The 14,126-nt window shown below is 34.4% G+C and overlaps 1 protein-coding gene across 1 annotated transcript in view; it reads right to left on the reverse strand.

Moving 5' to 3' along the window:
* LOC145268334 (ankyrin repeat domain-containing protein 27-like) overlaps positions 1-14,126 on the reverse strand; it is a 93,460-nt gene that overhangs the window by 21,948 nt on the left and 57,386 nt on the right. Inside the window, exons 10-13 of the mRNA XM_080123828.1 lie at positions 11,438-11,514; positions 6,059-6,218; positions 3,310-3,381; positions 889-955 (exon numbers count right to left, since the gene is read on the reverse strand). Of these exons, the coding sequence (XP_079979954.1) occupies positions 889-955; positions 3,310-3,381; positions 6,059-6,218; positions 11,438-11,514 (376 nt within the window). The remainder of the gene's footprint in view (positions 1-888; positions 956-3,309; positions 3,382-6,058; positions 6,219-11,437; positions 11,515-14,126) is intronic.

Consider the following 14,126-nt stretch of genomic DNA (forward strand, 5'->3'; position numbering starts at 1 on the left):
TGAGCTTTGCCTCAGGATACTTTCAATTCATTTTTAGAGAATGGCTGGTTGTATTTTTCTGTATTATTTGTCTGAAACTGGAGTTTTTCTTTTCCTGCTTTTTCCTTAATAATTTGGAATTTTTGGTTAGAGTTTTTGGAGGAGGAGTGTTTTTGCAAAAGTTTCAGCAAAACAATTTACCATTTCTTTCTTGCTAGTAATTTTTTGGTTATTATAGATCAGGTGTTTAGTAGGGTTGCTGTTACTTTTCCCTGAGATTTTACGGATCATGTCCCAGACCTTTTTACTTTTTGTATTTGTATTTATTTTTTATACATAGTTTTTCCCATGATGTTCGCTTTGATTCCTTAATGGTTTTACGAGCTTTATTCTTGAAGAGCCGTTCCATATAAGTTAACAAATTTACCGAATTTCCATTACTAACGATTACTATATTGTCTAATTGACTACTGTACACTCTTAACCCTTATCCTCAACTGACCTTGATAATATGGTGATGCCTATGTAAAAAAAAAGCAAAAATACAAACAAAAAATACAAACAAAAACAAAAAATACAAACAAAAGCAAAAATGCAGACAAAACCAAACAAACAAAAATACAAGCAAAGAAAAAATACAAACAAAAAATTATCATAAAATTGATGTTCATATTTATCCCATAAATTCCTGTTTTTAAGATCCTGACTTTTTGACTCATCTTTTCTTTTTAATGTTTGATAATCTTATGAGTCTAACATGCTACATCGTAACTTTAATAGCCCCATGAGCTTCCAAATTCTGACTCATGAATAGAAAATATTTCAAAACTATAGATTCATCTTCACAAAACCATGCACAACGACATGCAATACGAATTAAAAACATATGAGTGTTTGATAAAAACTTACGGCAAGAATTTTTCCTGAAGATATTTATTTGTTCCGTATAATTGTTGATCCCTTCGGAAATATGATCCTGTAAAAATGGATATAAATTTATGATTTTTGAACTTACAACTTTTGGATTTATAAAATTCTTGAAAGCTCTAAAAATGAATCTTTCATAAAAGAAGTTAATGACACGTTTTGATTGCGTGATTTTGCAAGGTTAAATTTGAAAATTTCAGAACACCAAGTAATGGTGTATCATTTATTTTTAAATTTAAAAAAAAAAAATCATTAAAACAATTTTTTTTTTTTTGATACTTTCAGTGGCATGCACTCTTATCAAAGGAGAAGAATTTGGTATTTTGTTTTTGTTCTTCTTTATTTCACTCATTTTGTTGGCATCCATAAGTATAAGAGCAGTGGATTCTAAATGAGAAAAATTGGTGCAAAAATTGAATATCTTCTTTGATATACAGGGTGTATGTCAATAAAAGTCTCAGGGTAAAAAAAAAAAAAAAAAAAAAAATGGTAAAAATGATTTTACATTTAATAAAAGCAGTCTTCAAAATTCTACAAATTTAAATCTTTCATAAAACAAACCGAAAAATGACACATATCTTGTTTTATTTTTTTTTGAAAATCGCTCCAGACAAGGCATGAAGCCACTTGATGTGAGGCGCTAAAAAATGATTATAAAATACAACTTCAAGTTCAAAAACTAGCCAATGACGTGTTAGATGAATAGATTCTGACCCAGAAAATAGCAATTCTTCCCTCTTTGTCAGAAACGTCACACATGGAATATGAGGACTAAGAGACAATATAAAGGGAGTGAGAGTTACGAGGTTGCCAAAGTTGTTGGCATCTATAAGTACAAGAGTAAAAATTGTATGTCTGCTCTCATTGATGGTAGTATTATGTCTGATATGTTTGCCACATGGTTGGTGCGAAAATTGAATATCATTTTTGATAAGGGTGTATGTCACTAAAAGTCTCAGTTAAAAAGTGATTTATTTTTTTAAAATTTCATTTTAACTCCAAACAAGGCACAGTGCCATTTTGATGTAGGGGGCTACTATCGGGGGCATAAGTTGCAGGGGTGCTATGTAGGGAGTTAAGCAGCAAGATGTTCGTTCACGTTACACTTGAACTTCTGCATGTCAGTACAGTTGGGAAAGCAGGAACTCCGAAGGGATTTCCAAAGTCTAGCAGTTCTGGGGAAGAAACTATTAGAGTAAAAAGCTTTCTTACATCTAGGGATCTCTACTGTGTAGGGGTGGGATTTTGCTGCTTGTCAGGTTTGTCAGGAGTATTTACGTCAAAGGGGTACAAGGGCTTGTAGTTCATCGGAGCATTCACTATTAAAATACAGAGGGATGCAACATTTCGTCGATGGGACAGAGGTTGAAGCTTTGATGACAGTTCAGGACTTATCAGATTGGCAACTCTTTTGAACCCTGTCAAGGAGTGAGAGATGCACCATCCCAAATGTGACAACAGTACTCCATACATGGGCGAATAATGGCCTTGTAGAGATACAGGATACTTTCAGGTGTAAGTAGCTTTCTAGCACGGTAGAAAGAGCCCACCTTCTTCGCAGCGGCCTTGGCAATGCTCTCAATGTATCTGTTTCAACTCATGTTCCCTGTGAACGTTAAGCTGAGGAGTTTGAAAGAAGTACTTTCACGTAATGTATCTTTAGTCATAGCTATTGGTGGTTGAGAAGATTTCTTGTAATTATTGGAGGAAACAAGCTTAGTCTTGGCAGCATTGAATGTGACCATTCATTTTTGTCCCCATTCAACTACAGACTGGAGGTCATCCTCTAGTGTCTTTGCCATTTTCTTAGATATGTGTTCATTTGTTTTCCCCTTGTGCCTGTTAAAAGCTTATACAGCATAACTCAGTCTTCAAAAGTTTACAAATTTAAATCTTTCATAAAGCAAACTGAAAGATGTCACATATCTTGATTTTATTTATTTATTTATTTATTTTTTTTAAATCGCTCCAGACAAGGCATGAAGCCACTTGGTGTGAGGAGCTAAAAAATAAATATAAAATACTACTGTAAGATCAAAATCTAGCCAATGATATGTGTTAGATAGATAGATTCTGACCCAGAAAACAGCAATTCTTCCCTCTTTGTCAGAAACGTCACACATTGAATGTGAGGACTAAAGGACAAAATAAGGGAAGTGAGAGTTATGTGGCTGCCAAAGTAAGCCTAAGATTCACTTACTACTCGCCACTGTTATATGGATAGATTCTAGCTTAGTAAACACAGATTCTTCATTCTTTTTCAGAAACATCGATCACGGAATGTGAGAACTAAAGGACAAAATAAATGGAGTGAGAGTTATGATGCTGTCAAAAGTAAACGCAACGTCCAATTTCTACTTTTCTATATTTTTCAAAACATAAAAATGTCAAAATCGTAATTACCAAAGTGGCTTTAATGCACAGCAATTTTTCCAATGGTGTAAACAGGCTATCTAGTTTTTTCAAACTCAAAACCTGAAAAAGAAAGTGAAATATTTATAAAATTTAAAAAATGGTGGCAAATAAAATTTAATAATTACCAGCAGGATTACACAGCGTTGCCCAGAGTAAAAATGTAACCTACTTTTATTGATACTTCTATCTCTCTACCTCTTTCTATCAATCTATCTTTTTCTGCCTAACCCCTTCTTTCTCCTATGCCCAACCGATTCTTTTCTAGCTGGTCACACACACACACACACACACACACACACACACACACACACACACACACACACACACACACACACACACACACACACACACACACAACTCTCCTTTCTTTAATATATTTATTGAGTAATTAGTTAGTATTTTCTTTAAAAATTTGTATATAACATTGAAAAACTGACCGCCCACCCCACCAACAAAGAACTGTGAAAGTACCATTTTAAAAAAATACTTTTCCAATGAAAATCATTAATAAAACTGATTTGGGGAGGTGGGGGGATGTGTTCGCTAAAAAATTAAAAAAAAAAACAATAAAAAATCCTTATTGACAAAGGCAATGTTTAATTTGTTTTTATTGTGAGATATTCTACAAGTCAAATAGTAGTTATTTAAAGAGAAGCAAACAGTTATTTATATTCGGAAATGCATTATTTTATCCTCTAAAAAAAAACAAAAAAAAAAGAAGAGAAAAAAAAACAGTATTGTATTTATTAGAATGAATGTTTTATTGTTTTTAATAATGTAAGATTCATTACAGAATATTTCAGAAATTATTTTTATTCAGTCTACAAAGAAATTCCAGTTTATTTTGTTACGATAGTATAAATTTGAAGACAATAAATATTTTGCTTCTTTTTTTTTAAATTATAAAAGAAAAGTAATGTCATAAAATAATAAACAAAATTTAAAATGACACCACACGTTACCCGCTCAACACATTGCTGCCCCAGCGTTGTGTGCCATGGACTTTTTTCTCTTTTGTCTTATCTTCTTATGATCATATAATTGTTGTTTCTCACATTAGCGGCCATCGAGGGAAGCACACAAGTTCACACATATAAAAACAAAGTCAAACACAAGAAACAAAAGGAAAATACATGATAACACAGTTATATTCTATGAATATTCGTTGCACTCTGGATGTGTGTGGGACACCATCAATTGTCTAAATGTTAAAAAGTATACATGTACGTTCTGTAGAGACTGTATCAGTCGATTAATCAATTTATTCCAGCTCTTGTCCTGAGTCGCAAGCAGTCTTCCTTAGAGTCCAGTCAAGTGTCCCACTGATCTGTCCTTCACTGTACTGTTGTCAACCGTTGCAAAAACGCTCCCAATCATTATCAACAGGGCACTGTCATAAGAACGATGCAAAACACTAGCCTCTACAGAGATAGGGGGGAAACATCAATAAGTATCACATTACTACTACTCTGTTGAATTTGACCAAATTGCCTCCCTTTGATTTAGCACATATTTGGAAGTCTCTGGTAGACAAAGAAGAAATCGACCTAAGTTGCCTTCAACAGAACCACAATGGAGAGATCATATAGCATGGAATCTCTCTGTAATTGATTCTCATGACAGAGTTTCTTGGAGGTGCGGAGTGAGATCTGCCAGTTTCTTAGATGGGGGCTCATTAGTGTAGATAATGCCTCTTTCAACCAGCACATTAAAAAAAAAAAAAAAAAAAATGATGATGATGATTATGTTGGTTACTTGTTACCATCATGGGTGTATAAACATTATACACTCACACATCTTCGGTCGTAATCCAGGTTTCATCAATGCTGTTGAATTCAGGTGTGAATCAAGAACCATGCAAATACCGATTTGGTTTTAAAGAGTTTTATTTATAACAGAACAAGGATAGAAAACAAATGCGTGAGTACAAGAAAGAGAGAAAGAGATTCTGTAGGGAATAATTGGATGGAGAGATACCGTTTACATATTTAACCGGGCTGAATTTTATCCACCTGTGTACCCTGGATAGAAGACCGCCTTCTTGTGTCTCTTCTTGTCAATATCCAGGGGACAAGAAAGAGCAAGTATAGAAGTCAAGTAATTTTTGACTCATACTTTTAGGCTACCCTCTCCTTTCAGGGCATCTTCTTCCTCAGGATCCTTTGTGCTATGTAACGCATCATCATGATGGTTGTGTTACAGTCATGTTAACTAAGACAAGGTCAAGAAGAAAGAGATATAGATGATTATAAATTGTAACAGTCCTGGTCAGAATTCCTCCTATATTAAAAAACAAAAATAAAGAAAAATCTGTTTGATGTATGTACCTATAATGAAACGAAAATAACATATTCTAAAAATCACGTAAAGTGATTGCATAGTTTTATTTTTAAATAAGAAAATCGAATTTTATGAGTGAGTAAAAAAGCGGTTATTTTTGGAAACATTAAAAAAAGCGGGGATAACTCAACAATAATTCAGACTTGCGAGATTTATGTCGTAATGCCTGCGAATTCTTATTAGTCACTTATAGATATTTGCTTTTCTTTATAAAAATAAAACTACTTGATTAATTTACTGATTTTTGGAAAATAATATTTTTTATTTAGTCACGGGTACGTATACCATACAGATTGTTCTTTATTCATTTATTTTTTAAATATAGGAGGGAATTCTGAACAAGAACTATCATTCTTAAAATAAAAATTCAGTAAAACTAAGCGGTTTTAATACTTACTGCTCCGCTGAGGTCACAGTCAAACTTGTTATCGATGCTGAGTTGTCTATTATCAACCGATGCAAGTTCAGCACATCTTGTCAGTACGAGTTCATCAGCTTTGGAAAATTTTTCGCAGATGACAGGAAATATTTTGGGATAAACACTTTCATTGATGTAACTTAAAAAAAAAAAAAATTTGAATTAAAAATTAAAAAAGAAGATGATTAAATCTCAATCTCTTTGCTCTGTTAGAGAGTATTATTTTAGAAGTTGTTAGCAGTGCAAAAATTATTTTGAAATAAATGCATGAAACTTAAATTAAGAAACAGAACAGTCCGTAATGAAATGTGGCTGTAAATTGTTGGTAACATGTAATGCTACTAAGACTAAGCTTCTTTCCTTCAACAACTACAAAAAAACCTTCTCAGCCAATGATTGCTATGACAAATAACACCCTAACTGAAAGCCCATTTTTCAAACTCCTTGGTCTAACATTCACAGACATGAATTGAAACAAATACATTGAGGACATTGCTAAGGCTGCTGGAAAGAAGGTGGGTTCCCTTTACCATGTTAGAAAATTACTCAGACCAGAGAGCATCCTATATCTTTACAAAGTCACAATTTGCTCATGCATGGAGTATTGTTGCCACATCTGGGCTGATGTATCTACCACTAGTCTCTCCCTCTTGGACAGGATGCAAAAAAAAAAAAAAGAGTCTCAAATCTAACAGGACCCGCATCGTCAGCCAAGCTCCAACCTCTGTCCCATCGCCACTATGTCACATCCCTATGCTTATTTTGCAAGTACTTAAATTTTTAAGCAACAAAATCCCACCCCTTCACTGTTGATGCCGGAAAGCTTTCTATTTCTGTGCTTTTCACTTGTGCCCAATACCGTATAAAAGCACAAAAAATGTTATTCTGAAAGGATTCTAACCCAGTAAATTTGTTTCCACTGAGATTCTGTATTATATCAGAAATTTCATTTGGATTATAATTTTGTGAGTATATTGTAAATAGTCAAAATTTAATTTGGAGAACTTTTTTTACGTTATTTATTAAAAATGTTAATGTATTTAATACTGTTTTAGTTTTGTAACTCAAATTTGCTATTTAGTTTTATATATTTTGTTAAAGTTTCATGTTGTAAATTTTTAAAGTTTTTTTTTTTTTTTTTTCATATTGTCAGCTTTGGTTATTCAAAGAATACAGTTCTTTTAATCCCCCCCCCCAAAAAAAAACGTCTTGTTAAAATAATATAATTCATTAAAGAAAACTATTTTATCCGATTCTCCTGAGATTCCATTTAGTTGTTGATTGATGACATTGTTATATTATGAATAAACGTATGGTGGCGAGAAGGAACCAGACAAACAATATGTATTTAAATTTTAAATGATTGATTTCTCAATCTTTATTTATAAAAATTAAACTTAATGAGGAAGTAAAAATAAACAAAGCATTCAAAGTTCGTAAGGATATGAGAATGCTCAGGAAAGAAGATTTTTATCGTAAAGTTAATGTTTGCACTTCTTAGGAGAGAAAAGTCGGCCGGTAATATGAAATTGTGATGAAATAAGTGAAAATGTTAATTCTCGCTGTTGGTGTTTCCACGTGGAGAAATTGATGGATGATGCGTGTGAAAGGTGGTTTAACGTCAGGGGAGGAGGGGGAATCTGACGGAGCTGATAATTATCCCATGCTGGTCGACTTGCTATGACTCTGGGTGACTGCCTTTTTGTCGCGACGGCTAGTGTTTATATAGTGGTGTGGCAGACGTAGTTGAAGACAAAGGGCAAACTGATAATTAGCTTATATTTTGCTATTTTAATTGTGTTTGTTTATTGTGTCTTAATGCGTTGTAGGGAATCGTCTGTTTGGTGTATGTATGCATGTGTTATATCAATTTAAAGCTGAAAAAGTTGTGAATGTAACCTAGTTGGTGTTGAATTGTTGCAATGTTTTGTGTAATATTTATTTGCATTAATATGGTATCTAAGTTGCGTTTGCTGTGATGCTTGCGTTTTACATTTTGGTTTTCTCTTTTGTTGTGCAGCCTTATCTGGCGGTTTTCTTGGTTTAAGTGATGTGTGAGCTATTCTATTGATGTGTGTATGTGAGAAAATGGGCTTTGAAATTGATGTGTGTATTTATTGAGTTCATTTGAATTGCATCGACGAACGTCTTTGTCTTAGCGTCGCCATTATTGACTGTCGCAGCTGCTGCTGCTTTTCTGGTTTATCATGTAAATATAGAGGGATATGCGAATATAACGATATGTACCATGTCATTTTTAGAAGCTGGAATTAGTTATTCAGGATGCCCATAGTTTTCTGCTATATCTGAGTAAGCCAAGTTCTGTGAGTGATGAAACAATGGATCCAATACCTGTAGTAATAACAATCTTGTTTGGTTCCTGATATCTTAGCATCACCAATTTTTAAAAGTATGAAAGCAACATCACCAGCCTTTAAATCATTATTAAAATGGATTATCTTTTGAGGAAACCTCTTCATAAAACGATCCCCTCCTCCAAACAAAACAATAAAATTGCCGGTACTTATACAGACAAATAAATAAACATACTTGTACAGTAATTTTAGATATAAATGTTGAAGTATTCTGTAAAGACCCGCAAGGAACTATTTGATCCCCCCCTCCCCCAAGAAAGAGAACGGAAACTATCAAATGCTGAGAAACAGAGTGCATTTAATTTTATTGGTAATGAGTATGGCTGGGACAACAGCATATTCTTTTCCTTGTTTTGACTCTCGAGTGTGTATCCGTTGATATTTTATATGCTTTTATATAAAGTGATGTGATTTTCGGTTAATTAACTGTGTCTAACTGAGTCAGATATAGATTCGAGAGTCAAAAAAGTGAAAAGAATATTCTTTTGTCATAGCCCTAGTAACAAGTATTAAATTATTTAGAAATGGTAAATTATTTGAAAGTGTTATATTAACCCCCCCTCCCTCCCTGAAGCAATAGAACACTTTTAAATTATAATTAGTTGTTCCTAGTATTATTAATTTACTGTTGGAATTAGTTTAAGATGGACACGCATGTTTGTATTTTGCTCAATCTGAACCAAACACAATCAAAAGTTTAAGTATGCATCATCTCCTCCTACCCCTCCACCTCAGGACCAGAGATTGGAGCTCAGACGAGATGATCTTGAAAGTGAGCATATGCAATCGCAATATGCATAGAGGAGAGGCAGGTTCAGGGCAAACTTATTCCAATAAATGATTCCAAATATGTACAACTGTGATTGTAATGTAACATGTATAAAGCTGAATACTAAAAATAACCAAAAAATAAAATGAGTTTGGGTTATTGAAGAGGAGTAATTTGCATCAGAGAGAAAGCCTTAGCTACTCTCTTAGTTGGCTTACGTATTTGAGAGAGTGCGGTGAACAGGAACGAGTTTATAATCGTAAAACAGGCACAAAGTGTACGTATTGTGGGCTAGAAACACGCTTTAATAGTAACTAAGTGGTGAATATAAAAGTTATGCATAGAAAATAATCTTATAATGTTGAAAGTTGCAATGGAAAAAAAAATGACCCTACAGGGTGGAATAATAAAATTGTCGCCCGAGAAAAGACGACATGATGGAAACCAGTTTTCTTTTTTTGTTGCAGACCATCTACTAGTTGGCCAGTTGTGTACAAATCCCAAGAGCGATAGAAGCCTTTTATCATGTCTGAAAGTGACACAATGTTCGACAAGCGAGATCGGAAACATGTCGCTGTATAACTCATGTTCACTATCAATAAACAGGACCATTGCCAGCACCCTCAAAATGAAAATACGGATGATTCAACGCTTGAGAGCACAGCTCAATGAAGTTAAGCCAAGGTTATGGTGTGGTTTTAATCTTGACATTTTCGAAGTCATCTTGATATGCCATCATGACATCTTCAAAGTCGGCTTGAAAGTCAACACCAAAATGTACTTGGATGTGCTGAAGAGTGTGGTGATCCCTAGTGCAATCAGATGGCTGCTGGCAGCAGGACTTGACGTCAGCCCACATGTCCAAAGAGAACCAGGTTAGGCTTCAGGAGTGCTTAGACTTTGTACCCATCTGTCACTGCCACCCTCCTTCCTCGACCTCGAATCTATTGGACTACTTCGTTTAGTCATACATCAAGAACATCACCAACATAACCTCCTACAACACTAAAGCCAGCCTGATCACTGCTGTTCCAGACCCGTATCGAAGTGGTGATTGAAGCTGAAAGTAGTTACATTGAATAGATATCAACTCTACTACACAATCAAATTACCTAAATTGATTTTTTTCAATAAATGTTTTAAAATAAAGCTGTAGTGTTGTTTTCTTTAGGGCGACAAATTTATTGTTCCAACCTGTATTTTATTATATTATATGGTGGATCAAAGCACAAACACTTGGTTACTCATAAAATTTGATATTTTTTAGTTAAAAAAAACCTACTAGATCGATTTATATGATTTTTGGAATATGACATTTTCATTCAGAGATGAGTACATGCATCGAAGATTTTTCTGCATTTTTCTTGTTTTTAACTATGTTGCATTCTGGACAACCACCCACCCAAAAATTCCATTAAATAATGGTGTCAGCACTACATGTATACTTTCATAATGATATGAACATGTACTCGTGCATTCACTGCACCAGCCATGATTACCCCACTTTCTTAGTTAATGATAAAACTACTTGATAAAGTAGGTTTTTTTTAAAAATATGACATCTACGTACATGATTAAGATTTTTCAGTACTCGTACAGTTTAATCAAGACATTAAAAAATGAAAAAAGGTTATATTATACGTATCCGTTTTGGACTGAAGATCTCAAAAAAAAAATTTCATTTAATTTGATCAAGTATTTTTTTTTTTTTTTACAGCAGAAAAACACGTTTTTATGAGAGCGCGTTGAAATCAGCCATTATGAAAATTTTTAACACGCCACAGGGAGATAACTCCAGTTAAAGCGCCGACACTCCCGCCCCATCTTTAATACTAGCTTTTCTTTGTAAAAATCGAACCTTTTGCTCGGTATCATAACAAATTGTTTTTTCGCTGTAAAAAAAAAAAAAAAAACTACTTGATGAAATGAAGTGAAATTTTTTTCGGAGAACTTTGTTCCATAACAGATACGTACAATTTAAACTTTTTTTTTTTTTTTTTTTTCGATATTTTCATTTTTTAATGTCTTGATTAAACTATACAAGTACCCAATTTTTCTGTAGTTTTTATTTATTTTAATTAAGTTGAATTCTAAATAAGAACCAAATATAATATAGATATGAAATTTATCAGGACATTAGGATAATTTATTTAAATACCAAATAAAATGTACAAAAAATTTTTTTTGGAAGAATAAGGACAAGTTTTTACATACCATTCAATCGCAAATCCAAGAGATGCTAAAAGTCGAGCGTCTGAATGAAATGGTGGCGTTGTTGATATACAACATCTCTAAAATTATGAAAACAAAAAGGAGAGAGAGATATAGGGAGTGGGAAAGAGGGATGAAGATAGGAGGAAGACAGAAACACAGAGTTATCAGAAAACATTCAAAAAACAGACAATGGCTTATTCAATTTTTATGCTTTTTAGTTACACACCTGCTGGGTTCTCTTCTGCCATGTTTTTCTTTTTTGTTTTTGATGTATTAACAAGTCATCGCTTATTAAAGCTCAAAGGAAACTCGAGGATAAGAGTTACTGATTTTTTTTTTTTCAAGAAGACAGTGAAACAATGTGAAAACTGATAAGAAACGGTCCAAATTAGATAACACAAGAATTTGTTAACATTGGACTTGAAAACAACTGTTATAAAAGGTTTCCGAATTTTTTAGATAAGGATTGAGAATTTGTATTATTTAGATTCTTCAGACTATTGTTCTCATCATTCATAAGTCTTATTTTCACAACGTTTCGGTTGATGTAACCTCTAACCTTTTTTGAGGTGTATCTAGCCTGCATTCATGTATTCTTTGTTTAGTAAATAATTAAGCTTGATCTATACCATTTGTCAAATTCTGCAGGTCCATTGGCACTGTTTTATCTTCAATACACCAATTTGGACATGATGCAGGATGATGCATGATCCTTCTTAACCAAACTCTTTTAAAGAGGAGACTTTTTAGTTTGGCCACACTGCGTGCTGCAACGTAGGAGAGTTCATCCATGATCCACAAGACAATAGTTCCAGAACTACTCAAAAATTGGTGAAGATGCCTGAGAGGTCAGCTAAAGATGTGGTTACACACCATCGCTGGTCTATCTCGGCCATTGCAAACAGTTGTGCATGGTTTGCATTCATCCATCCAGATGCTGTGTGTTCTATGGGAAGAGCCCTCTTAACTCATTAACTCATACTGGGTGAATGCCGCCAAAAATCAAAAGAAGTCAAGTCAAAATAACTAAGTTTATTTAAATAAATGAGTTTATCCAAATGATATTAATCTTTCATTTACAACTGGAATTAGTGTTTCCATGCCATAACACTATCAAACTAATATGACGGGAATAAAAACTTAACTTAACATGTGAGTGCCATAAAGAACCTGCATTGGATTAAAAGGGACAACAATCAGAATAAGGGTTATACAACACACTGCTAGAAAATTCCTGTCTTCAGGTCACATCAAAAGGTTGTCAGCCAGCGGCATTAACCCTAGGTGGGTTGAACCTGCTTCCTTTAAAGGAGAAAGTGTCTAGGGAATATCAAATTCATACGCAGTCCGAAGTCACATGTATATCCCAGTAAGGGGCGATGGCAATGTTCTGTTTTTGCAAGGAGCTGCGGTGGTGGCTGTCCTCCTGCATACAGCGCCTATCTGGTACTGGTCAGGCTCAGCATTGCTTAACTTTGGTGATCGAATGAGAATCAGTGTGTCAATGTGATTATGCTGTATATCACAAGGTTGGAGAACTTATAAAACAATACCATTAAATGCAGCTACACGCAGTATAATCACACACTATCTGCAAGGCTCCAACCTTTGCGTTGTCACATCCCTATACCTGTTTTACATGTACTGTAATGGAATGAACTCTGATGAACTCGTAGCCCTTGTGTCACCTTAGCCTAGATATTCCTGACTAACCCGACAAGCAGCCTTCACTGTTGAGGTTCTTAGATGCTAGAAAACCTTCTTCCCCCAGAGACTGCTGCTAGACTTTGGAATTCCCTCTCTGTTTCCTGCTTTCCTGACTGTACTAATATGCAGATGTTTAAAAGTAACATGAACAGACATCTTGTTCGTCAGTTCCCTTGATCCCAAATAGTAGCCCCATATGTCCAAGTATCAATATGCCTTGTTTGGGGCGAAAATGGAAAAAAAAAAAACAAAAAAAAAAAAATACACTGACATTAGTTCTCATTAGATAACCAGATTTAAGGGATGTTGAGCCTGGTCAGTAACAGATGATTGATGGGGAGAGGATGGCAAAATCTTCATATAAAAAAAAAAACAATAATGCCATCAGAATAATCAGTCCTTGTCCAGAATTCCCCATATATTAAAAAAAAAATAAAATAAAGTCCTAGTTGAAGAAAGGTCAGCTAACGGTCTACTTGTGTTGCATGTCTGATACCCTGCATAACCTCTTGTTCAGCTCCCCCTTACCTAACTGAAATTCTTTAAAAACATGATGACAGTACAATACAAAAAATAAGCTTAAACCAGGCCTAGGGACAAACAAATCCAACTTGTCTCCTCCCTTGAGGCTTGCATTCACTAACATCCGTGGACTTAGAACTAATTTAGCTGATGTTGAAGCATTTCTCCTAACAAATACCCCGGATATCTTAGCACTAAGCGAGACTAACCTACACTCCTCCATCCCCTCTAACTACTTTAACATGCCTGGCTATCTCCCACTCTGCTGTAAGGACTCTCACAGACATATGCACGGACTTGGAGTCTACATTCGCTACACCCTCCCCCTGACTAGAGAAACAAACCTAGAAACAGACGATTAAGCCTTTATGTGCTTTAGACTAAACATATAACATAACATTAGCTACTTTTATTTTCTCTACCGCTCTCCCTTGACCCAGGACTGCACCATAATAAACAA

This window comes from Euprymna scolopes, chromosome 43 (genome assembly GCF_053919585.1).
Source record: "Euprymna scolopes isolate OS-2025 chromosome 43, ASM5391958v1, whole genome shotgun sequence".
NCBI lineage: Eukaryota > Metazoa > Mollusca > Cephalopoda > Sepiida > Sepiolidae > Euprymna > Euprymna scolopes.